A 27,760-nucleotide genomic window follows, 5' to 3' on the forward strand; every position below is an offset into this window, starting at 1 on the left:
TTAGTGGTAGGTCCAAGACTCACGATATTTAGGAGTTTACTGGGTAACAGTGTGATTCGGAGCTAGATGCCAAGTCAGTGCCTAATTATTGCAACTTTGCCGAAGCTTAGAAGACCGACAACCAGAATAATATGAAATTCCAAGTCTCGAGCCAAATCACACAGGGTTTTCAAGAAAGCAGAATTTGGATGAAGACTTGGTGAGACGGGGATGGGGTGCAAGGCTATAGGCATGAAGAACTAAGGAGCATCACAGTTGTTGGACAGGAAGAGTCACAGGAAGCTGGGTTGTGGGCTGAAATCCATGCCACATCAATCCTAACATCTGTTAGTGTTGGGCAAGTGAAGGCTGGAGCCCAAGGCGAGCTGTGCCCCGTGGGGAGGGCACTGACTCTAAAATGATTCGGTACAAACCTCTGGACACCTGGACACCTCTATCCCTGCTGCAGACTGTTCTCAGTTGTAAAGACTCAGCAGTGTCCCTTGAGCAAGACTCTCACCTCCAAGTGGGAATTGAGATTCTTACGCACGTAGTGTGGGAATTTTCAGGTAATGCCATTTGCTCACTCAACGCATAATGATCAAGCACCTCACAGGAACCAGACACTGTTCTAGGTGCTTGGGATACATCAATGAACAAAATAGACAAAGTTCCCTGCCCTCCTGGAGCTTACCTCCTAGTGGGAACGTGGACATTATTCAAAATAAATAAGTACATGTATTTATCTTGGGCCCCACCCCCAACTTAAAAAAAAGAAAGAATTTGCATTTTAACAAGTTCCTCTACTGGTTTGTCTGTACATAAAAGTTTGAGAAGCACCATGAGTGTGGGAATCATTGGCTTTCTACCAAATCAGTGCCTAACCTCTTCTTAGTTACAGACAGTTCTGCCATCTCACAGAGGTGGTGGTATTGAAGGGTACTGGTAAGCAGATATTGTAGGCAGCATTTACTATGTCATTCTGAATTTAGGACTATGTTCTTTCTCTAAATACGCCTGTTTCTTATACTGAGCAACTAGTAGCTATAATTAAGGCAACTTTAATGGCAGCCAGTGGTTTCGTTACTTTATGCACCTTACTATTTTGGAGTGATGTATTTTCGTTCTGGTATATCTGGTTATACAAAAAAAATAGTGAATTATTTGCTAAATAAAGACATACTATTTTCCTCATCACTAACATAAAGAGGTAGACAGTGAGAACAGAAGGTGAGCAGTTGGAATGGCCTAAAGTCCTTTCTGACCTCCACACTTTAGCTTCCAACATTGCCACTTCCGGAACGTTCTGTTCATGTTTCTCTGCCAATATAAATCCTATCCATTCTTTGACATCCAGATCCTGATTAGTCTTTCCCATTTTTTCCTGCACATCCCAAAATGAAGTAATCATTTTTTTACTTTGCAACTCATAAAGTACCTACTGTCTCTGATTCATCTTAAAACTTCTACTAGCCTTTCAACACTTTGAACTGTCATTCACATCTTGTGAAGTGTCACTGAAATCCTGGTTCATTGTTTATATGCTCACACTTTTATATCATATCGTCCAGTACAGATTTTATATTCCTAAGGATAGGAACTCTGTCTTAGTAGCTTAATGCACTTTCCTCAACACATCGCCTTGTAGAAAATAGTCATTTGATAAATACTTGCTGATTTTAGTATCCGTTTGTTCTATAGGCAAACATTTTTCTTTTGAAAGGTCAAGAATCTAGCCTATAAATTGTAAAATGTGGGGCTGACATCACACAGGCATTTCCATTTGTTATTGGAGTAGAGCTTTAATATTTTAAGGGTTGGAGTTGAATCATATTAAGCCTGGAATGACATTTCTCAGGTTGCTAAGTAGAAATAAGTCTTCGAACATATGCTGATTTGTTCCTAGCGTGTGAAATGATAGGAACTGAATTACTATTTGAAGAATAAGGTAAATGGTCTATACCATTAGAAAATGAGCAGAAAAGAAATTTAGACTTTAAAGTGAATGCCATTTATTTGTAGTAGGATGTCCCTTGTATGTCAACACCAAATATTTGAAAGAAGGCCATGACCTAAGTCTAAACAACATTTTTGCAAAAGCAGAGAAAATGTGAAAAGTATACAGAGATTTGTTTTTTCCTATACCATAGAGGAAAAGCAATTCTATACTGAAAATAACACAGTTTCCAAATAAGTGGTACAGATCAGTACACTAAAATGTTTTAGCAGTTTATGCCTAACTATGCAGTTTACCCTGGAAGAGGAGACTAGCAGGTACTAAGAAATAACAAAAAGAAGCTAGAGCTAAGATAAAAGGTTGCATTCTCTATGCATTCTTTTTTCTCCAAAAGATGCACAGTCTTACTATATTCTTTTTCCTCTTTCCAAATACCTCCCCTTTATATTGATGGAAGGAAAAAAAATGAGCTATCCTATTCTTCAGTTTATTTTTAATAGCTTAACACATAATTCTGTCTACATTGGGCCAACTGGAATACTGCTACACACTGATCTGCCAAACTTCTCTGTGGGATGAGCTGCAGTTGTCTACAGAATTGAAATTTTGGAAGATGGAAAAAGCGAAAAACAATTCTAAACACTCAAAGCTTATTTTGGAGAACATAGAGGCTCCTTCTCTTCCATAACTTTTCTAGAGTTTTTCACATTAACTGTAAAGTTTCATAATCTAAAAATGTATCTCCTGCTCATCTAACCCAGAGTAGACAGCCACTAGTGTTTTTAAGAACTTGAATTGTAGGAGGCAAGCACCCACACTCAGATTTTCAGAAATCTGCTTGCCTCTCCTTCCCAAACTCAGGCATATCACAAGATAGAGAATAGACTAGGGGAAAATGGCATGTGTCCAAAAAGCATCCTGTCACACCCAAACCAATCTTTATGGTCGTACGTTTCCTCCTCAGGATGAATTTGTTCTTCCTTTCATTTCTCTATTTGGTTCTTCAAACTGTAGTTATATTTACTGCCATGTAAATACTGGGCAAAAGCTGAAAAAAAATGACTCGGTACATTTTGTGAGAGCTGTTTACTGTGAACTTCACATGAGTAGAAAGGTAATGACCATATTAAAGATGGTTTAATATGGTTAGCATAAATCTTTGTGTAAACCAAATTTTTAAAAAAATCTAAATTACTGATTATTTGACTCAGGCAACATGAGCTGTCTTTGAACTATCAAATTCATGCCTTACATATTATTTGATGGAGTTTTGCAAAAACTGAACTAAATTTAGGGAAGATTGTCATTAAACCACAAGCTATTTAAGTCGCTTGTGATATGACAGAAGGTTTAAAAAAATAAACTTACTGATAGAGGTTCCACAGAGTTCCACTGCTGGCTTAGAAGAGACAGCAGACTTATTAAAAGAAGGAAGAGTTCATTTAGAATACTTTGAGGATTAATTTCTTTCTGTTTTATCTTTAATATTAATATTTTCATTGTACTCCTATTGCCTTGGAATTTAAAGAGTCAAACAATCTTACTTTCTTAACAGTGTGGGCTGGTGCTAACTGGGCACTTTGAGTCACAGCCATTTGAGTGGAAGAACATCTTTCCTCTGAACATAAATAAGGTAGTAAAATAGGATGAAGGAAATAAGACTAGGAGACATTATGAGAAAGACCAAACAGCAAGAGGAGGTTTCTCTCCACTACCATTATTAAATGTAGGAGCCAAAGAAGGGAATTTTTATTTCAACCAGCTGACATATGTTTTTGGTTTAGGCTCTGGCATTATTACAAGCCAGCTCAAGTTAATGTCTTCATTCATTAAACTGAGTACTTTTTAGGCCAAGCGCTGTGCTATACAGTGGATAAGATGGACACAGTTTCCACCCTCAGGCAGCTTACAGTTTAGTGGAATGTTCTTTTGGACACCCTCTTAGTTCAGAGAGGATGGTACCCCAAAACTCAGTGCGTCTACCTAGTAGTTTACTTTTTGAGATGTGTGTTTTGTTTCTGAGACAGGATCTTATTCCCATTGTCCAGGCTGGAGTACAGTGGCATGATCATGGCTCACTACAGCCTCAACTTCCGGGGCTCAAGTGATCCTCCCACCTCAGCCTCCCAAGCAGCTGGGACCGCAGGTGCATCACCACACCCAGCTAATCTTTTTGTACTTTTTCTAGAAACGGGTGTCTCCCCTTGTTGTCCAGGCTAGTTTTGAACTCCTGAGCTCCAGTGATCCACCCACCTCAGGCTCCCAAAGTGCCGGGATTACAGTCATGAGCCACTGTGCCTGGCCTTCTTTGAGTTTTTGAAAATCATTTCCTTGAAAAATCTCTCTTGAATTCCAAGCTAAGATTGCCTTTAAGTTTCTTCTAATTTAGTTGCTGCTCTTTCTCTTTCCTTTTAATTATTTATTTATTTGTTTGTTTATTTATTTATTTTTGAGTCAGAGTCTTGCTCTGTCGCCCAGACTGGAGTGCAGTAGTGCTATCTTTGCCCAATGCATCCTCCACCTTGGGTTCAAGTGATTCTCCTGCCTCAGCCTCCCGAATAGCTGGGATTACAGGTGCCCACCACCATGCCCAGCGAATATTTTTATTTTTAGTAGAGACGAGATTTCGCCATATTGGCCAGGCTGGTCTCGAACTCCTGACCTCAAGTGATCCACCCGCCTCAGCCTCCCAAAGTGCTGGGGTTACAGGCATGAACCACCATGTCTGGCCTCCTTTTAATTTAAATATTGCTGTTTACTGGGTTTACCCTAATCTTGTTTCCTATTCTAAATGCTCTGTTTTGGGGCAATCTTCTGTTTTCTTTGGTTTCAGCTGTCATCAGTATACCATATGCTGATGATTCCTGCATAATCTACAGTGCTCTTTCTCTCCTGAACTCCGAACTCTAAATGTTCCTGAATATTTCCACATCTTGTCTCTCAGGCATCTCAAAGTCAACATAGTTTAGACTGAACTCATCTGTATTTTCCAAACTTTTTCCTCCTCCTGTCTGTCTTAGCATCATTCATCTCTCAAGCCAGAAATCCTAGAAATCCTGGGGTCATCTTTGACCCCTTCCATTCTTATAGCATGGCTTCTCCCCAAAGACCCCCAAGCCTGTCATTTAGTTTTGTATCCTAATTATAAAGTCACTTTTTAAAAATCTGTTTAGTTCTCTGCATCTGTATGGTCCTTGCCTCAATCTCAGGTCATCCTAGGCTAGCATTGTCTTGTTACTGGTCTCCTTGCATCCAGCCCCTCTCTGATGCCTCCCTGCTGCTCTGTGCTGTGATGGAAGAACACAGGTGTGGCATGGAGAAGGCCTGAAGTAGAGGCTTGCAACAGCATTGTTTTAAGAATGCAATACCTAGCACAAAGCCTGAACCATAAGGAGTTATCTGACTACTACCACTTATTTACTTATGTTTCCATTAAAATTATCTTTCTGGCCAGGCATGGTGGCTCACGCCCATAATCCCAGCACTTTGGGAGGCTGATGCAGGTGGATCTCGAGGTCAGGAGTTTAAGACCAGCCTGGCCAAGATGGTGACACCCCATCTCTACTGAAAATACAAAAATTAGCCGGGCATGGTGGCAGGCACCTGTAATCCTAGATACTTGGGAGGCTAAGGCAGGAGAATTGCTTGAACCTGGGAGGTGGAGGTTGCAGTGAACTGAGATCATACCACTGCACTCCAGCCTGGGCAATAAGAGAAAGACTCCATCTCAGAAAAAAAAAAAAACTTTCTAAAATAGTGATAATGATTTCATTCTATTTTATGTGATTTCTCCAATACTGTTTGTTTTATACACTTAATACATATTGAATGTGTGTTCACACACATTCACTGTTTTTTTACTAAACAACAGGATTATGGAAATATAATATTTTAAATATATACTATTATAAAATAAAATACAATATTTTATATGCAATTTTTTTAAAGACATTTCTCGAGCCACTACTTTGAGCTAGGATCCCTGAAAGATATAAGTAGCCACTGCTGTCTGGCCTGCCTCACACCCACCTTGGATAATCTCTGCTGTCAGTCTGTGAACACGCTTCCTTCATATCTCAAGTACACACCAAAGAATATCTCCATGTTTTTGCCTCCTGATACCTCAGAAACTCATTTTGCTCAAACACAATTGCATCCCAGAAGCAACTCTCAGCCAGCGGAGATGGGAGCTGGTATGTGAAGTGGGTAAATGAAATGTCCCAGCCCCTAGTCCTGCTGTAGGGTAGTTTGCAGGCATGTTCACACAGTTCTCATGAGGACCACAGCAGGAGTGAGCTCCAACACCCAAGGACTAAACTGCTCAGCAGGCATCTTTTATTGGGTCTTCCCTTATCCCTGTCTCATCCCCTACTCCCTGACTCTCATATCTTTGGATCACCTCCCAAATAAACTACCTGCACCCAAGTTCTTCTCAAGCCCTGCTTCAGAAGACCCCAAACTGGGACATCATCAAATAGTTACAGGTATAATTATTGTAAGCTGTGATGAGTGAGAAGAGCTGTGTGTACAAGGTACTATGAGAGAATATAATTAGGGAAAGGTTTTGGAAAAAGAGACCTAACAGATGACTATGGATTGGCCAAGAAAAGGAGAAGGGAGTCCATGAACATCTTAACATATCAATAAATATGAATCTGTATCTTTAGTAATCCAGTCAATGAAAAATCTCTTACTAGCATTCCTTTGATTATTATTAAGGCTGAACATTTTTCACATGTTTATAGGTTATTATTCATTTATCTCTTGAATGATGGTAAATTACTTGTTCATGACTTTAGCTTATTTTTCTGTTGGTGTTCACTTATTAATTAAATCTCTATGTATTGTGCATCTATAATTTTCCAGGAACAATACTAGCAACTATGGTGTTAACCTTTATAATTTAAGAAATATGAACCTGCTGTACATCATATATGTTGTGAATGTTTCTTATTTTGTCTTTTAACATTGTAAATGGTGTTTTCATTGTCAGACTTTATGTACATGATCAAATCTACCGATCTTTTTCTTTATTGTTTCTGTCTTCGTAGCCATGCTTTGAAAATCTTTCTATACCACCAAGATTGACTTTCCTTATGAACTTGGGATTTTAACTTTATCATATTATGAATTCTTAGTAATATCTGTTTCAGCACTTTCTTTTCTATTAACCTTTCTCATTATTTATGTTACCATATTGTCTTAATTATGCTATTAAAACATATTTTCTCCCAGCACTTTGGGAGGCTGAGGCGGGCGGATCACGAGGTCAAGAGATCGAGACCATCCTGGCCAACATGGTGAAACCCCGTCTCTATTTAAAAAATACAAAAATTAGCTGGACGTGGTGGTGCGCACCTGTAGTCCCAGCTACTCAGGAGGCTGAGGCAGGAGAATTGCTTGAACCCGGGAGGCGGAGGTTGCAGTGAGCCGAGATTGTGCCACTGCACTCCAGCCTGGTGCCTGGTGACAGAGCAAGACTCTATCTCAAAAACAAAAAACAAAAACATATTTTCATCCCTAGGAGTATAAACCATTCTTATTTTATAGATATGTATGTGTGTGTACGTATATATTTTATATATATGTGTATGTGTTGTAACTTTGATATTTGATATAATTATAAACTTACAGACAATTTGTAAGAATGTTACAAGGAACTTCCCTATACTCTTTTCCCAGATTCACCAATTATTTACCTTTTACCCTATTGCCTTATCATTCACACTGTCACTCTTTCATCCTCCTTCCCTTTCTGTTTCTGTGTCTGCACATAGACAGATGCATGCTTACACTAAGTCTCTACACTTTTTTTTTTTTTTAGTTATTTGAGTCAGTTGTGGATAATACAGCTGCAATGCAGATGCTCTAAATATTAATACTTCAATGTGTATTTCCTACGGTCAAGGATACTCTGTTTCTGCAATATATTTTCCAAATTAGAAAAAGTTTAGAAAATTTAACATCTGATCACAGTCCATATTCAATATTTTGTCAATTGCCCCAATAATGTCCTGTATAGGTATTTATACCGTTGCCGCCACCACATTCCTTTCAATTCTCCAAGTCCAGGATCCAATCCAAGATCACACATTTCATTTAGTCGTATTATCTCATTAGTCTCTTTTATTGTGGAACAGGAAGTCCTCATTATCTGTCTTTCTTGACCTTGACCTTTTGAAAGACTACAGGCCAGTTATAGAATGTTCTTCATTTTGGGTTTGTCTGATATTTTCTTGGGATTAAATTCAACTTGGGCATTTTTGGCGGAATATCAACGATGTTGTGTCTTTAAGAGATCATATCGAACAGAATGTTGGTTTGTGCCAGTACTGGTGATGTTAACTTTGATCCCTTGATTAGACTAATGCCATTTATATGTCTCTAATTGTTTTAGAATTATTTTGTCAAGCTCCCAGAAAAGTCCTATTGGAATTTTTACTGGAAATCCACCTGATTTATATATTAACTTGGAGAGAATAGATGTTTTCTCTATTTTTAAAGTCCGCTTTTCTGTCTCTCAGCAACATCTTATAGTATCTTTTCTTTTTATAGCTTCCACAGATTTCTTGTTCTATGTTAGGTTTTCAATATTTCTTATTTTTTAATAGCTGAAACAATTTCTTTTTCCTCTTTTTTTTTTGCTGCTAGGTAGAAAAGCGGTTGATTTTTATTTGTATAACTACCTTATCTATCTTTGTTAGGTTTTATAGGTTTTTATGATTCTCTTATATTTTCTAGATAGATAATCTTATTACCTACACACACCTGCACACAGTTATGTGTCCCCTGAGTTTGAATTCTCTTTACACTGGATTTACTAATATTTTAGTTAAGATTTCTGCACCTGTGCTTCTTAGTAATATCAGATTATAGGTTTATGCTTTGTTTGTTTTTGGCACTGTCTTTTTCTGCTTTTTGTATCAAAGATGTCTGAGTTTTATTAAGTGAATTGAACATTTTTCCATCTTTTTCTATTCTCCACAATAACTTGAGTAATATAAAAGTATTTGTTTCTTAACATTTGCTTATAAAATAATTTGACACTTGTGGCTTTGGGGAAATTGCATTGTATTTTTTAATTGCTACAATTTCATCCATAATTACTGGTATAATGGGACATCAAAATTTTTTTTTAGTTATTTGGTAATAGCTTTCTATAAGATTATCTATTTAAAAAATTTTTTCAAATTTGCTAACATAGAATATGTGTATGTGTGTATATATATATATTTCTTCATTTATATCTATGGTTATATCACCTTTTTTATTCCCAAAGTAGTGTATCTGTACTTTCTCTCAAGTCTAATTTTTACCTTTGGCAGAAGTTTTCATCTTTACTTTTTTTTTTTTGAGACGAAATCTCGCTCTATCTCCTAGGCTGGAGTGCAGTGGCACAGTCTTGGCTTACTGCAACCTCTGCCTCCAAGGTTCAAGCAGTTCTCCTGCCTCAGCCTCCTGATTAGCTGGGACTACAGGCATGTGCCACAATGCCTGGCTAATTTTTTTGTATTTTAGTAGAGATGAGGTTTCACCATGTTGGCCAGGCTGGTCTCAAACTTGTGACCTCAGGTGACCCACCTGCCTTGGCCTCCCAAAGGGCTGGGATTATAGGCCTGAGCCACCAAGCCCAGCCAGAAGTTTTAATCTTTTATTGTTTTAAAGATCCAACTCTTAGTTTTATCAGTTTTACAGTTTTTTAATTTACTGATTTCTGGTTTTATATCTCTCTTAAACCTTTTCTTCACCATTTTCTTTGGATTTGTATTATTTCTCTGTCATCCTAAATCATATATTTAATTTGCTTATTTTAATTTGTTCCAATTTAATAACAAAAATATTAGCTTCAAAATTTTGCATTGTGTCCCATAGACTCACAGAGGTTTGGGGACTGGAGGGAATTGTCAAAACCATATAATGCAAATCTCTTGTTTTCTGCATTCTAAACGCAAACAAGTTGAAAGCCTTGTTTCACAGCTAAGTTGCAGAACCAAAGTAAAGACTAGACACTTTCCCGGGCCTCCATTTACACTACATCACTCCTGCTGGCTTCTCAGCCAAAAAAGACACAGGAATGAAGTAAAAGGAGACCATTTCTAGTGAGAATGCCGTTACAGTCTGGGAAACTCCTGGAGTGGCTAGGATGTAAAGTAACCAGCTAAGTGCTTTTAGAACAGATTATTATTTTTTTTGTCTTTCTCTGGAACAGAGGTTAGTGTGTGTTGACACAAGGTGAATAAATAAGCCTTCTATTGATTCAGGTAAGGTTCAAGGCACCAATCTTAAAGGGGCAGCACATTACTTCAGCCGCCCAGCTCTAAGCCAGAGTTTCCAGAGAGAGGACCTCATTCTTTCCACTCATGGTTCCAGTGAGAACCATGCCCTGCCATCCCATGTGCCATTGTTCCATCATAACCTGATTGCATTGTCACCCCAGAGCAACTTAGGAGAGGGATTGCCACCTTTAGAGTTCTCAGAGCAGGGCCAATAAGCTTAGCAGTGGGAGTAGGGAGAGAAGAATAAATGGAGTGAGCGCAGCCCATCCTGCCTGTGAGAGCATGCCCTGCGTTTCTCCTTTCTTGCCCTGGCTTGAATTAGTGAAAAGGTGAAGTGAGCGGGCAGCGAACAAAGGAGTAATGAAGACATGGATTCAAAGATGAGGTTTTTCTTCCTTTTTACTTACTAAGGGTTGTGGTGGTTAAATTTAACACCATTTATTGGTGATCTGTTAAATAATGAAGGTGTGAAAAGATGGATGTCAGTGTATGCACATGTTCATATGTATGCATACATGCACACACACACACATACACATACACACACACACACACATACGCACACACACACACAGTAGAAGAGCTTGAAACCCAAGGGAACCTCGTGGTGAAACATCTTTCTGTAGAATGAGGAATGTTTTATAATGGGAATAATTTTACCCCCTTTTTGTCTGTTTTGTCTGGGCTGTCTACGTTTTGTATAGAATAATGCTCAAGATATGTTTTTACTTCTGTTTTTATACATTGCATGAAAGTAAGTGTTTACTCTTATCACCTGGAGTTACCAGTAAAATTCCATGCAGCTCACAAAAATTCAGAGTGAACCGATGTTTATTACGGGCCAGTTCTGTGTGAAGCCCTGTACCCAGGGACTTTCACAAGAATTATTTTGTTTACTAACCACTAACCACTTCCTGTGTATTTTATGTTATCACTCTTACTTTAAAGATGAAGACACAGAAGCTCAGAGAGGTTAGGTAACTTACCCTAGATTACACAGCTAATAAATGTCAGAATCTGGAATCAAACCCAGATCTTCTGATTTCAGGTTGCATATTCTTTCCTCTGCCTGCCAGACAATAGCTATTTAATACTAGATGGTAAATCTCTTAAGGTCTAGGATAATGCCTTGTTTACTTTCATACACTGTAGTGCTAGCTGTTTTCCAGAATATTAAAATATGCTTTGCAGCTTATTATCTTTTCTTAATTTTCATTATTATCAAAGTATTGCATAAACATTCTTTCAGAGGTCAAATAACAACACTATAAGACCTTTAAAAACACGCCATTCCTTAACTCACCATATATAATGAATTTTAGTTCCAGGCCTATTCTGTGTAGTTTGACTTAGAAAGTAAAAGGGTAGGAAATAAGAAATTGCTTTTACTTAACAAATGTTAAGTCCCGGGCAATTTGAGCTGTACTTTCTGTAGGATATCTTATTTAATCTTCAAAACAACTCTGAGACATCTGACTAAACTTCTGTGGGATTCCAGCAATAGGGACTCCCTGGGCTGTTTCTTCCTCACAGGGCTGACTGTGGTGTAAAAATGCAGCTGCTTTTTAGTTCTTCCTTCTAGTCATACCATAAATTGATTTGTTACTAATTAGACAAAAATGATGCTAAAGCAAATCTGCACTCAGCAATTCATATATTTTTTTTCTTTTTCTTTTTCTTTCTTTTTCTTATTGCATTTTAGGTTTTGGGGTACATGTGAAGAACATGCAAGATTGTTGCATAGGTACACACATGGCAGTGTGATTTGCTGCCTTCCTCCCCATCACCTCTATCTGGCATTTCTCCCCATGCTATCAGCAATTTATCTTATTTATCTTAGTATTTATCTTAGTATTCATGTCTACTCTCTTCCTCTGAAAACTGATGTACATTTTGGAGCTCTATTTTAATTTTCTGTAGCTTTTAAATTTTGTAGCTTTTTAGAAGCTATATAACTAGTATATGATATTAAGTAAATGTTCTTAATTTAGCCTCCAAAGTATTGCATTTTATCCTGCCTGCAGAATGGCACATTGATAAATAACTCTTTGCACTTGAGAGCAGACAGTACAGTCAGCTGCATTTATGAAATTCAGTGCAAACAAGGAATCACTTGTTGGCACAAATTATGCTCACTAATTTTTCACTTATATTCATGTCTCTATTTAAACTGTTCATCAAATACATATGATGGAAATTTCATCTCTCTTCCTTTCCATCCTTCACCCTTTTCTTAGTCAAGGTATTCTCTGGCTGTCTTTATGGTAGCCAGACAGTTAATCTGGCCAGATAGCATTATTCTCCTTTATTCATTAAATTATAAATTCCTAGAGCTCAGGAACTCTGCCCAGTTTTTTATTCCCACCTCCCAACCTTGGAGTTATATTTCTGATACATGAAAGAGCCCAGTAAATGTTTGCTGCATTGAACGGAGTGGAATCGTAGCAACTGCCCAGCCTTAGTGGATATCCTGCTTGTACTTCCACATGCCCTAGTTGTATGGTAGGGGCAGGCTCTCCCAGAAGTGAAATGGGGTTCACAGGGAGGCATAATTCAGTGTGGCAGACAGTAGAGCCATGGCTCCCACAATTCAGCCTGCCTGCCCTCTTCCTCCTGCTGTGATTAAAGCCTGTCCCTTCCTCACTCCTGCCTTTTCCCTTGGAATGGGGCTGTTGTCATTGTCCAAAACTATTGTTATCATCTAGACTCTAGAAATGTCAGTTGAATGAAACAGTACTGGAATCTGCTTCCCATTCTTCCCCTTTTTTGTATAACTAACAAGAAGAACAACTACTTTTTCATTATTTTGTTTTTGAACACTCTCATTTTGAAAGATAACCAAAGCAGTTGAGAGTCTCATTTGAGCCATTTGTGCATCACGAAAATCAGCCTTACAAGATTAGGGTCAAATATTACATCCTTATCTTTCCATATCAGCCTTTTACCTGAATATTTCAGTTGGTCCTGAACTCTTATTATTTTTCTTTCTCTAACTTCCTTTCTTCTGCTGACATCAACTAGTTAAGTATTTATGTTTGGTTAAGTGCATGAAAATATGACTCCTAAAGTCCCAAGTTGTTTTTAGAGCTTGCAAGGAGTCAGAAGACACAGTTCTCCTTGTATCCACCTTTGCTCTTAGCCCTGGGTGCCTTCTGCAAGAATGCACATGCACCTGGCAAGGCATAGGCAGCCCCAGCATCTCAGAAGGATGTGGCTGCAGTTCCACGGTCTAGCAGACATTTACTGAGCACTTACTGTCTGCCAGGCACTGCATGTACAAAGATGAAGAAGAAATGAGTTACATCCCTGCAAGGGAAACTGATACGGAAGCAGATAATTATAAAATAGTGGCAGATAGTTGTACAGAATGAAGTAGGGGCACAGAATGGCCGCAGACTCAGCTAGAGAGATCCAAAATGGTTTCTTAATGGAGCTTGAGAAATTGGGATGGGTGTTATGCAGTGCAAGAAGCGAGGGAAGGGAATTAAGGAGTGAGCAGAGTGTTAGCAAAGGATTCCAGGAGGAGGTGGCAACATGAACTCAGGCACAGACTGAGAAACAACTGGGGGTGGGCAGTGTTTGGAGTATTAACTGCATGCAATTGAGTTGCTGAAAAGGCATTTGTAAGAGATGACTGTAAAAAGGTAAACTGGCAGTCATGGAGGAAATGCTTGGTCATACCAAGGTATGGAAATAGAGCTAACATTGCATTTGTATCTGTAGGCCACAATTTAAACTGAGCATGAACTCACCACTTGCCTTTTAGATGGAGTGATTTGGCACCAAATTTAGAATATATTTGAGAAGCAGAGCTCCACAGACAGAAAGCTGTTGCAGAATCTAGGCAAAGGTTAATGGAGACCTACATTAGGACAAGGGTGGCAGGAATAGAGGAAGTGATGAATTCTAGGAGGTAAAATTGGCAGTACTTAGTTAGCAGTAATTGCATATAGTGGTGATGAGAGGTGGGTATTTAGAAGGATTTCCCAAGTTAGAAACTTAGTTGGCCAAGAAAATGCAGGACCAGGAGCAACTTAGAGATCCTGATGATTTCAGTCCTGGTCATGTTGAGTTTTGGATGATCCTGAGTATCCAGATGGAAATGTCAGGTAGTTGGATGTAGGAGCCCAAATTTGAGGCAGTAAAGTAGATTTGAGAATTATATGTATCTGAGGAACTCACAACCATAACTTGGGGACCCAGAGGTTGATTAAATTTATCCATCAATCCAAAGCTGCTTAGACATAGTTCTAGATACAGATATACACACATGTGTATATGTGTGTGTACTGTTCCCTCCTCCATTAGGGATCAGTATGATAAGTATTTTGTGAAACATCGCATCAGAAGGAGCATTTGCAAGGAATGTAGACAAAACATAAAAACCACACACCTCCTCCAAAAAAAAGAGTGGCACATGTAGAAAATTACAGCTTTGGATTCACGTCAAGGAAGAGCGTTTGACAGCTACAGGATATGAAAAAACTATTCAAATGACTGACTTTTTTGGTCTGGGGAAAGAATGTTCACGAGAAGTCAGAGCCCTTTGTATCTTCTGGTATCAAATGAAGTCACTTTAATACACCTCCACCCCACAACTGTAACCGTGTGTTTAGTGTGTTTGCCCAGCTGTTTTCTTCCCCCTAGGAAGTAGGAAACTGCACAATATATTACTTCTTTTTTAGATCTGGGCATTTACTAAAGTCGTTTTGATATTTTAAAGTAGAAGTTAAATTGTAGAGATTTTCCTATTTATTTATTTATTTTTTGAGGCAGGGTTTCGCTCTGCTGCCCAAGCTGGAGTGAAGTGGCACAATCATAGCTTACTGCATCCTCAACCACCGAGGCTCAAGGAATCCTCCCACCTCAGCCTCCTTGGCAGCTGGAACCACAGGCATGCACTACCAAGCCCAGCTGATTTTTTTTTTATTTGTAGAAACGGGGTCTCACCATGTTGTCCAGGCTGGTCTCAAACTCCTGGACTCAAGCTATTCTATTCTCCCACCTTGGCCTCCCAAAGTGTTGAGATTACAGGTATGAGCCACCACTCCCAGGATATTGTAGATATTTTCTAGGGAAAAGCAGCTTCATATGTATATATGTATAGTGTGATATATATGTGTATGTGTGTTACCTTCCCAATAATACATGGAACTCTCTTATTAAGTGATTTAAATAATTTTTTATGATTCCTCTCCCAGAGTGGCAAAAGAAGAAACATTTGTCACAGTTGGTAAATATTATATTTTTGCTTCAAGTCTGAATTACATAGAGAATTCCATGCTCATTTTTCCAAAGTTCTTAAATTTAACAGAACTTTTAAGTGTCTTATTATCATAAACTTCTTAAAAACCATATGTTTATTTAGAAAGGGAATTTAGAAAAACCATAGTTAAATACCTGGCCTTTCAGATAACTACTAGGTAGAAAATAAAGTTTGAATGAAAACAAAGACATGAAAGCTTAAGCTGAAGTATTCTTTTGAGAATTTTAGAGAAATTATTGTGGAAAATGGAAAGTCACAAAAATAATTTTATCAAATTACTAGTCAAACCTCATCTCCATAAAGACCAAAGTAAAACCACAAGCAAGCATAGATGGAAAAAAAACTGACCTCTCTAATAGGATAGCATTTCATCAAGGTGGTGTAATAGCTGATCCTTTGTGGAGAAACTTGTTTAACAACTAGAAAAATACAGGTTTGTGTAGAACACAGTAATTACTGATTTAGTGAGAACATTATTGACTTTCGGTTATTTTATATCTACTTTGAGGACAATCTGTAGAAAAATGTAACCTATATTTTGCATTTATTTGCCCTCTTCCAACAGTTGGCATGTGCCAGAAGAGTGAAAATTTATTTCTTTATTTCCCTGTATAAAGGTTGAGACAAATTGGGGTCTTCAGTCCTCCAGAGCCACAGTCCAATGGGTCTTGGGAAGCCACTGCTCCTTTAGGGGAGAGATGTCCATCCCAGTTTTCAAACTGTCTACCACCGCTTGTATTCTTACACTACAACATCGCTCATTTATCTCACTTGGGTGGTCCCTCCATTCCCCATGATGCCATTCACATGGATGAATTCATTCCTTTGGCTGAGAACAGGCTCTAACGTTAAATCTGGGTGGCTGACAATGGCAGGACAAAGCCTAGGGTCTGGAAACAAATATGCCAAAATAGAGACAGTGAGGTTATAAAATGTTTTCTGACTCCTTTTACTTACTTTTTTGTGCTTTCCAAATATTCTGCAACAACCGTGTGTTTCTTATGTAACCAAAAGGAGAATTAAAAAAACAGCTAAAAAGATTCTGAAATACGGATTTTTTTTTAAAGGTTTGGTTGCTATGAAAGTATCTGCCTTCCTTTAAATCCTAATTACTAATAGTGTTAATACAATGAGTGAGGTAAGTATTTATTTCGTGCAAAAAAAACCCAAAAATATGTCTTTTAAGAGCTTTTTTTTTTTTTTTTTTTGAGACAGATTCTTGCTCTGTTACAAGGCGCCAGGCTGGAATGCAGTGTCTCACTGCAACCTCAGCCTCCCGGGTTCAAGTAATTCTCCTGCCTCAGCCTCCCGAGTAGCTGGGACTACAGTCACGTGCCACCACACCCAGCTAATTTTTGTATTTTAGTAGAGACAGGGTTTCACTATGTTGGCCAAGATGGTCTTGATCTCTTGACCTTGTGATCCACCCACCTCGGCCTCCCAAAGTGCTGGGATTACAGGCGTGAGCAACCACACTTGGCCAAGAGCTTTCTTAAGATCCGGTTTCTTAGCTGTTCATCATAAATTAATATTATAAATCTTTAGTTTTATGAGGGTAGAAAAATGTTGATTGGGCATCTGTGAAGTTTTGTTTTTGGTATTTGGGCCTTTGCTAGCTTCTAGGATATGATGTAAAATAAGTAAAATAAGATAAAAATATTTTTATCTAGAGAGTAATAAAAAATAAATAGATGGATGGATAGATCCATCTGAGGTGACAGGGGAGCCTGGGAGAATGGAAGTGGAATATCAAGGCCCACCTTACCGTCGAAGGCAGTTCCCAGCGTTGACCAAGTGTTTTTTAGCTGGCTGGTGCTCCCCAGCAAGCAAACAGGCCAGACTCTGAAATCTTGTATACTAATTTGGAATCTTGAATTGAGACTTAATTCCTGGGCAGAGGTAAGAAAATGGTGGCTCCATTTTTACTCTTGAAGGTAGAAAGGCATTCTGCTTTTTGGAAGGACATCTTCTGAAAGCCCTCATTTGATTTTGTTGCTTTCCCTGCATCATAGAAAATGGCCTGGAAATCAGGATGGGGGACACATGAGATGCTTTGTGGATAAGGAACCAGGGAAATGGAAGGCAGAAGCAAAAAGGAAGCGCCTGGAATTAGTTGGGAAACAAAGAATAAAGGGGATTTTTTTTTTTTTTTGAGAGGGAGCCTCACTCTGTCACAGTGGCACGTTCTCAGCTCACTGCAACCTCCATCTCCCAGGTTCAAGCTATTCTCCTGCCTCAGCTTCCCGAGTAGCTGGCACTACTACATGGTACATGCCACCATGCCCAGCTGATTTTTGTATTTTTAGTAGAGATGGGGTTTCACCATGTTTACCAGGATGGTCTCGATTTCTTGACCTTGCGATCTGCCCACCTCAGCCTCCCAAAGTGTTGAGATTACAGGCGTTAGCCACCGTGCCCAGCCTAAAAGAGGAAATTTATATTTTATGGATGTTGATGTGAATGAAAGAATAGGCTTGGTGGGAATTATTTACCTAATGCTGTTTCTTGGCCTCTCAATGTGTTTCCTCCACTGTAAAATGGAGATATACCTTAGTACCACACTCATGAGGGTGAGTGAAATACTGCATCAGAAATATTTAGCATAGGACCTGGCCAGAGGAAATGCACAATAAATTACTGGGTTCAGAGATAATTTTTTTTTGCTATTTTTAATATTGATTTTCAGTTTTATTGAGTAGTGATAAACAAATGCCTTACATAGCATGACAGCATAATATAAATTGGTATTTTGAGACTTGTTTCATGGCCTAGTATGTAGCCCTTTTTTTTTGTTGTTGTTCTAAATAAGTTTGGAAAGACAGTATTTTTGGATGTAATGTTCTTTGTCTATTACATCAAGCCTTTTAATTGTCATCTGTATACTACCATCTTTTTGTTTGCTTAATATCAGTTTCTGACAAACTGTTTTTACTTTTGTGTACATGAGGTTGTTAAAAACACCAACTCCATAAAGCTAACTTGGCATTTAAATGGCCATGAGTTATTAAGTTTTTCCTCTGGACTATACCTGAAATTGCACAGAATAGAGCTAGCTTGATGTAGGAGATGACAAGGATATTTTAAGTATTTTTCATTAAATGTGTGACATCACCTCAACAATCAGTGCAGCATGAGATTCAACTCCAAAGCTACTGAAGGAATTCTTGCTGCACTTCCATCTGGAGGCTTCAGATAGAAGAGCCTGAAGACCATCAGCAGCATCAGAAAGTGTGGGAAGAGTCTCCAGGTTATTCATTTTGTCCAGCCCTTCAGTATGTAATAAGCCAGCACCTAAACAAACTAGAATAACCGATGTTTATCCTGATCTTGAACTTCTTTGGGCTAAAGTATTTCACAATTTTTGTTGGTAGCTTGTGAGGAAACTTGTTCTGTCAAGAAGTGCTTTTTTTTAATTCTTATTTTCTTCTCTCCCCATTTTGGATCTTCACTCATTTACTCTTCTTTCTCTAGTGTTTGTTGAGCACCTCTCTAGGAATCTTACTGTAACGATGAATGTATTATCTAGGAATGGCAAAGGAGACATTCTTTCTGACATTCTTGTAGTCTTACAGTGTATAAATTAAAACTTAAACATAATTCAGGATAAGAAAGTCCTTGTCATAGTGATAAAGACTTACATAATTCTTGGGCATATGTGTATTTTTCACTTACTCTTGATGCAGATAATGGAATCAGAAGTATTATTTTCACTTTTATTTATTAATTTTATTAGCTGGAGCCAGGCATAACAACTCATGCTTGTAATTCCAGCACTTTCGGAGGCCAAGGTGTGAGGATGGCTTGAGGCCAGGAGTTCAAGCCCAGCCTGGGCAACCATAGTGCCACACCACCTCTACACAAAAAATAAAAATAAATTAGCCAGGCATGGTGGCACATGCCCAATGGTGCCACCTACTCATGAGGCTGAGACAGGAGGATCACTTGAGCCCAGGAGTTTGAGGCTGCAAGGAGCCATGATCACACCACTGCACTCCAATGTGGGTGAGAGAGTGAGACTGTCTCAAAGAAAAAAAAAATTTATATTAGCTGGAATCCATTTCCAAATCTTTGGTCAAATGCACTGAGGGAAGGTATAGCATTGCCTTTTTAAAAAGTTTTATTTATGTATAATTGACATATAATAAACTGCATATATTTATACAATTTGATAAGTTGTTTTTGTTTTGTTTTTTTGAGAGAGTCTTGCTCTGTCACCCAGGCTGGAGTGCAGTGGTGCGACCTTGGCTCACTGCAACCTTCATCTCCCTGGTTCAAGTGATTCCCTGACTCAGCCTCCCAAGTAGCTGGGGTTACAGGCATGTGCCACCATACCCAGCTAATTTTTCTATTTTCAGTAGAGACGGGGTTTCACCATGTTGGCCAGACTGGTCTCAAACTCCTGACCTCAAGTGATCCACCCACCTTGCCTCCCAAAGTGCTGGGATTATAGGCGTGAGCCACCGTGCCTAGCAGAAATCAGCAGTATTAATCCTCCAACTTTTTTCTTTTTCAGTGTTATTTCGGCCATTCTTGATCCCTTGCATTTCCATTTGAATTTTTGTATCAGTTTGTAACTTCCTACCAAAAAAAAAATCTGCTAATATTTTGACTGGCATTACATTGAATCTACAGATTAGTTTTGTTGTAGCTTAACAATACTGAGTCTTCTGACCTGTGAACATATCTCTCCATTTACTTAAATTTTATGTAATTCCTTTTAGTAATATTATTGTAGTTTTCAATAGACATACCTGTCACATTTTTGTCAGATTTATTCCTAAATATTTAATATTTTTATGGCATTAAAACATTTTAATTTTGTTTTTCATTGCTAATATAGAAATACAATTGATTTTTGTGCATTTATCTTGTATCCTGCAGTGTTGCTGAGCTTACTTACTAGTTCTTGTAACATTTTTATAGGTTCCGTCAGATTTTCTACATAGATGATTATTTTATCTGCAAATACAGTTTGATATCCAATTGGATGCTCTTTATTCTTTTTCTTGCCTGATGACACCATGTAGAGCCTTGAGTGCAATGTTAATAGAATTAGTAAGAGTAGATGTCCTGCCTTGTTCCTGATCTTAGAAGGAAAGTATTCAGTCTTTCATCAAGTATGATATCATCTGCAGGCTTTTTGTAAATGCCCTTTATTAGGTTGAGGAAGTTTCCTTGTTCATACCCTTTTGAGTGTCTTTAAAGAGGGAAATGGGCTAACCAGAGGTAGTTAGTTAAGACATAGAAAAGTGCCGAGTCAAAGATGGAATGCTTAAGGAACTAAGTCTCCAAGTAGCCAGACCTGTTGGCGGTCTGAAGCAATAACTCAAAATCGAGATAATGAATATTACCACTGGTCAGTGTCACCAGGAATGAGGAAGAAGACACAGATCAAAAAATGTTTAAGGGGTAAAAATGACATGATTTAGACAGAATAATTCCAAGGTTTCTGGTTTGGGTCACTGGGTAAATGTGTTGCCATTTCAGTAAAATAAAAACTTTAGAAATTCAGGAACTGCACATTTGGAGGAACCAGTTTTATACATGCTGAATTTCCACCAGGAAATAGTCAGTATGCAATTAAATATAGATATCTAGGACACTATGGAGAGGCAAGGGGTGGAGCTTGGACTTAGACATCATCAGCTCACAGATGCAAGTTGACACTACAGGTGAGTGTGCCTAATGGTGGTGGAGCCACTAATGCACCAGCCCATCAGTTACAGTGGTCACCTGACAGCCTGGTTCTGGCAACCACATTTCTGAAGTTATACTGTCCTAGTATTTGGACACACAGGAAATCAAATTTTCAATTCTTTTATGAATGCAAATTTAGTTCAATCCCTTAAACAGAAGAATAAGACATAAACTAACAGTACTTCCACTCATAGACCATGTGGGTATGTCAGGGATAGTGTAGAGACAGACATTTCTTTATGCTGTACCCTCTCATCAAAGAGAGCTACACAAGCCTAGAAAAAGAAAATGTGCCCTTAAGCCTTACCTTAATTTGAGAAAAGGCCAGGCATTTGCTGGCATTTTGCTGGGACTTGCACAATTGAGCAAGGAAGAATGCAAGTATAAATGAAGTTAGATTTCAAGCCAGTAAAAACTGGTTCTGAAGCTTTTTAAAAAAGGTAAAGTCTGCATGACATTAAAAACTGTGTTAAGAGTCTGCTTCAGCAAATCCCTGTATCACAGTTTCTGGGATAAATAAAGATGGTTTAAGAGAAGGGTTACTTAGTGGAGGTAGAAACTTTTTAATGTCTTACTACATTTTGTTAAGAATTACCAACTTCTTTTAAAAGGTTACAGCCAGTTTTTTAATGCAGACTTCTTTAAAGTCTGTATTATTATCTGGAAGATGTCTGATATGTTTGTGTTAAAATATATATTATAATGCCACTGATTGTTTTTCCTTCAGCCCTCTATTTTCTCAGATTGTCCAATCTTGTTTTTCCAATGTCCCTATCTGCATGAGGTAAGGTCCTGTTGTAGGCACAGGATTGCTGTATTTGTCATTCTGTGCACATTTGGTGCTAATGTCACACCTTAGTGCCTTTGCCCAGGTGTGACATCTCATCTGCCTTGCAAACTTACTACTTCTCTGAGAACCCTTTCTTTCCCATCCTTCTCTTCATGAGGAAGAAAATACTAAAACACTGTTTGTATCACCTCTGCACAGAGCAGTCACTCTGTATTGCAATAATTTGTTTATTGTTGTTCTTTGCCCTTTTAGATGAAAAGATTCTGAAGACTAGAGATTTTGAACATAGCATGGTGCCAAACACATAGCAGGTATTCAATAAATGGGCCTGCCAAAGAAAGGGAGGGAGGAAAATAGACTTTTAAGAAGCCCTGAAGAAACTAAGCAGAAGGGACTTGAGACGTAGGGAGACAAATGAGAAATAATAGTGTCATGAAAGCAAAGAGAGCAGAGAATTGTAACAGAGAAAGACTGGTCATTAGTATTCATTGCTATGGACAGCCAATGAGATACTGAACATCTATGTTGTATTTTTAGGATCTGTGAAAAGATTTCCTCAGCCATAATCATACCACAGGTAATACTGCAAGCATCGTTACCTATATTGAGCAAAGATGTGTTGGCAACAAGAGGTGGCTGGTGACCTTTTGGAGGGAGAAATCATTGACCTGTTTGACTTGGTGATATCCATCATTCTGATATTCTATATTGTTATTTTTTCCTAGTGGCAAACCCACTGATTAATAGGTCATCTCAGTTGGAAACTGAATAGAGTTCAAAAATAAGAAATATTTGCAGGGTATGCAGTACAGCTGGGTGAGATTGAGATTTGGGAACTAATCTGATAAATCCATACAGGCCTAACATCTTCTGGGTGGACCATTTCTATGAAGGTGACAATGAGAAAAATGGTTACAGTTGTAAAATTGTATTGTTCTCAGTATAATTGCAGCTATCTCACAACAGGCAAAATAACTCAGTAATTCTATTTAAATGCTGCCAATAGGGCTGGGTGCAGTGGCTCATGTCTATAATCTCAGCTTTTTGGGAGGCCAAGGCAGGAAGATCATTTGAGTCCAGGAATTCAAGGCCAACCTAGGCAACCCCATCTCTACAGAAAAAAAGCTACCAAGATCCACAAGGAAATCATGGCTACATAGTGAGGAAATATGTTTTTACAGACTATTTGAACAATCTGAGGGAAAGAAGATTAAAGTTTTATTACCAGGAAGAATAAAATTTTCATGATACTGTAACATTATTTAATATAAAATACACAACTTCTTGAAGGGTAATAAATTGAAATAATTCAAAAGAGTTTAGTGTTTTGGATTTATAGGATAATAGAGACCTTTAAAAACATAATGGTCAGCCAGGCACAGTGGCTCATGCCTGTAATCCCAGCACTTTGAGAGGCTGAGGCAGGAGGATCACTTGAACTCAGGCGTTCGAAGCCAACCTGGGCAACATGGTGAAACTCCATCTCTACAAAAAATGCAAAAATTAGCTGGGCCTGGTGGTGCACACCTGTAGTCCCAGATACTCGGGTGGCTGAGGTAGGGGGTTTGCTTGAGCCCAGGAGGTGGAGGCTGCAGTGAGCCATGATTGCTGCCACTGCACTTTAGCCTGGGTGACAGAGACCCTGTCTCAAAAATAATGATGATAATGGTAATAATGGTCATTAAAATAGAAAATGTCCAATTATGTATTTAAAATTATTTATACTATAAGTTTTAAAATTCCTCTTAGCCCAAAGCCTGTGTCATCATTCTTTTGAACACCTTAAAAAAAAAAATTTCACTTTGGCCGTTACTATACAGAAGGAAAGATGGACTTAACATTGTAATCTGTAAATATTCTCATGTAGACAACCAAGCTAAATATTCTGTGGTTGATTGTCATGCATGTGGCAGCCAATTTAAATATTTTGAAAGAATGATTTACTTTACTTTTTTTATGTTCACAGATTTAATACTACTTTTGAATAAATAAAAGCTGTTCCTTGTTTACATTGCTCTAATATTTTAACAATAGAAAATTCAAGTTGTTCTCACTTTTCTGCATTGAAGAAGTATATTAAATGAGCTAGATCCCTATCTGTTTCTATTCTCTATAAGGGGAAAATGAGTTAGGCAGGAGAGAGGTGAAGTTGGACACATCAGGAACTCCTCTTGCCTCTCTTAAGTCATTTAATTTTTAGAGGTTTGGAGTACTTGATATACCTCTGAAGTAGGGTAGAGGTTTTTTTTTTCATAATTATAATTTAAATGTCAGGAATACATAATACTTTTATCTAAAATGCATTTTAGTGTGAAAAGCCTCAACATGGATACTTTATTAGTAATGCAAATACTCTGGCAAGAATGTGAATTTTCCTGCTTTCCTCTTTCATTCTGTGAACCTCAAAAACCTCCTGACAATAGGGCAAATCTAATTAAATGAGCTAGATCATTCCTCAATCACAGAGTTCGTGAAGTGAGAATCTGCTGGAAACCAATAATTTTTTTTTTTTTTTTTTTTTTGAGACAGAGTCTCATTCTGTTACCGGGCTGGAGTGCAGTGGCATGATCTCAGCTCACTGCAACCTCCGCCTCCTGGGTTCAAGTGATTCTCCTGCCTCAGCCTCCCGAGTAGCTGGGACTACAGGTGTGTGCCACCATGCCCAGCTAATTTTTGTATTTTTAGTAGAGACAGGGTTTCACCATGTTGGCCAGGATGGTCTCTATCTCTTGACCTTGTGATCCACCTGACTCGGCCTCCCAAATTCTGGGATTACAGGTGTAAGCCACCAAACCTAGCCCCAATAATTGTTTTTAGGAAAGTAAAGAAAGACTTTTAATTCCTTTTAGATATTATACACATTTAACAATTGTTAGGTGGTATAGTTTAAGGCATGAACTTGAATGTGAACTTTGGAGTTAGGGAAAACTTGGGTTCAAATCTTCTCTCCACTAATTCCTATGTGTTTGACTCTGTGTCTCAGCATCTTCATTTATAAAATAGAGTGATTAGGAGGAATCAATGAGATAATGCATGCCAAAGGCTTAGCGCAGAATCTGGCCAGTTTTAAGCCTGCAGTAAATGATGGCTATTATTATTGTGCATTCCAGATGCATATGTACTTCATTCTGTGTTTTCAGCTGGACTCAAAGACAAAGGTACACAATGCAGACATACCTGATGTACACTTTGTGTGATAATAATACCTGTCCTTAGAGACTTCTGTTTCATCTCATACACGCTCTTTTTTGCGGCCATCATAATAGTGTGATTGAGAAAGACACAGTCACCAAATAGCTTGAGCTTCTGCTTTGCCAATTGCTGAATTTCTCCCAGTTAGTACCAATCTTTTGTGCCCTAGGATTTTATCTTGCTTTATATTTGAAAATTAAACAGTTCTTGAAGTTTGGGTTTTAGGAAGGTATATTTTTTCCTCCATTTATATCATTATCTCAAACTTTTAAAAATGCTTTTACTTTATATTTCCTTACTAGAAAAAAAATGTGTTTTCATTAGGGTGAGGGAGATTGAGGCAGTCTCATTCTAAAACCTTTTTGGAAATGGTTTTATACAGGTTACTCATTGTTTTGAAGTTCATGGTACATTTCAGCTTGACAAAGTTCTTCTAAGTCCTGGGAGGGAAGTTACAGGAAGTTATAAGTACAGATGATTCTCAGAATTGGTGAAATAACTTAATAATCTAATATATAAACATGATTTATGGATTTATAATTATAATTGCCAGATTATAATGGCAACTCTCAATTGGGCATACTTGTAAGAAAAAAACGCCTTTCTTTCCAGAAAATCTGTTGTGATTTGGAGACCTGATGCTGAAAGGGCATAAGGAGAACAAAACTTTTGTTAGTGTGGGAGTATATCCTCAATTTGGTAAACAGAACCAACACCTAAATGTCAACAAATATTAAAACATACTTGGCATCTAGGAAGCCAAAATAAACAGTGATTTGTGAAATGACCCCTAAGTCCCTTATAATCTATTATGTATCTATTGTTATGTATCTATTGATCCCAGGCACTGGGAAGAGAAAGGTAGATTTCATCTTCTCACATTGCAACCAGACAGAACACAAATGGAGTATCTGTGTGTATGTGACAGAGAGATTGCTGATGGACACAGGCACAGTCTTGAGGCATGGCTGGGGAGGATGAATTATAGAGTGATGATTTCTGCACAGTTAAGGAAAAAAGTGCAGAACATTTCCACATAAATAGAGCAAAGGGGAAGGGAACAGAGAACATAAAAATGCAAAATCCAGGAGAGAGAGAGAGAAAGAAACTGGGTGACAGAACAAGCTGGAATCTTGAGTGAAGAAATGCTGGTTTTTCTTAGACCACAAAACCCATTACTATTTTAGTTGAAAGCTAGGCACAATCCCCTCAAGGATAATAACATTGACTTTTTATTAGTGAATGGAGGCCGTCATTACTTCTATGGCTAAGGCTTGTTTTCTAGACCTCTGACTCCACTGCCAGTCAGTGGGAACTTCTGGAGCAGCTATCTGCCAGCTGGAGCACAGGATGGAAGGGGTGGGTGGGGAGCAACAGTGGGTTCCCGGCACTGCTGCCTGGCACACGCCCACTGCCGGTTCCTTCCTGGTCATCACCAGCCGTCTCTCATGTCCCTCTTTCAGCCAAATTCCAGTTGGCAGCCAGCCAAATAAGACATTGAATAAAGAAGGATGTTCGTTCTGTGTTATGTGTATAGTTTGAAACTTAAAGGTACGAGGGAATGTAAAAATGCTTCCCCAAAACTGTTTAAAATCTGTAAGAGTTTGGGAAATGATACAAAAAATTAGACTTGAAATTTGCTTAGGCATTTATTCTTGAATAATGCACTGTGTTTGTTTTATGGCATCACACCCATGAAGCAGAAATTTCATGCAGCAACCATTACACCACTTTTGTTACCATCCACCCTGAGTCACATCTGTTCAAATTCCCCAGTCTTCTGCACCTAATTTTTTTTTTTTTGGATCCCTCCTCCCCTGTGCTGTTAACTGTAGAAAGGAGGGGCTACTTAGTAATTCTACACCTGTTCAAGTCCACGCCTATGAACTTGCTAAGCTTCCCAAACAAGTGCAGGGTAAAGCATGAGAACATCGGAGTCTGGGGTGGCAGCAGCTCGGTGTCTGTGACGGTGGCTGCCACTGGGTTTGGCTTTTTGAAATTTTGTTCATAGTCTCTAATGTATCCCCTGCAATGGCAGTTGATGACAGCAATTTATATTCCAGAACGAAGAACAAACTAAATTCATCTCAAAATGATTATAAATCATCAAGACGGAGTAGCCTGCCACCTGAACTACTCATAGGAAATGATATTAGAGGAAGACTTCAAAGAAACATTAAGAACTTTGATCCGATTCATCTGAGGCACCCAAAGAAGAGACCATCCATATTTCCAGGTAGGAATTGTTTAAATTTATACCATCCAATTGAAACAAAGCCACACACACACACACACAGACTATACATTTCCTTTGTTGTAATCAGATGTTTGTTTAAAATGAAGTTGGGTTACATTTGAAGGCTTTAAGTGAATAAACATGTTTGAATATAAAAGAATAATTCCTTGATCTGAAAGCACCCTACTTTCTTCCTTTTATTTTCTTTATTGATTATAATATCTTTAAGGATCTGTAAATAGGCAGCTATTTTATTACTTTTTGGCATCAGCAGGACTGTGGAACTGCTTTGCTTGCAGTCCTGAAGAATTCCATTGCTGTATTTCATTCTCTGGCATATTTCTTTTTGCAAGATTATTGGATTGTT

At 38.3% G+C, this 27,760-nt stretch overlaps 1 protein-coding gene across 4 annotated transcripts in view; it reads left to right on the plus strand.

Moving 5' to 3' along the window:
• Window positions 1-27,760, plus strand: part of FRY (FRY microtubule binding protein) — a 455,382-nt gene that overhangs the window by 67,521 nt on the left and 360,101 nt on the right. For 2 of the 4 annotated variants that reach the window (XM_064361739.1, XM_064361738.1), the window contains exon 2: window positions 27,221-27,393. Coding sequence is in view for 2 of the 4 variants with exons in the window: in XM_012465518.3 (XP_012320941.1) it covers window positions 27,189-27,393 (205 nt within the window). In the remaining 2 variants the exon portion in view is untranslated. Of the gene's footprint in view, window positions 1-26,843; window positions 27,394-27,760 lie in introns of those variants that run through there. The other 2 variants (XM_012465518.3, XM_064361735.1) reach the window with 1 other exon arrangement.

Source organism: Aotus nancymaae, unplaced genomic scaffold (assembly GCF_030222135.1).
Source record: "Aotus nancymaae isolate 86718 unplaced genomic scaffold, 86718_ANA_hifiasm-v0.15.2.pri h1tg000043l, whole genome shotgun sequence".
NCBI lineage: Eukaryota > Metazoa > Chordata > Mammalia > Primates > Aotidae > Aotus > Aotus nancymaae.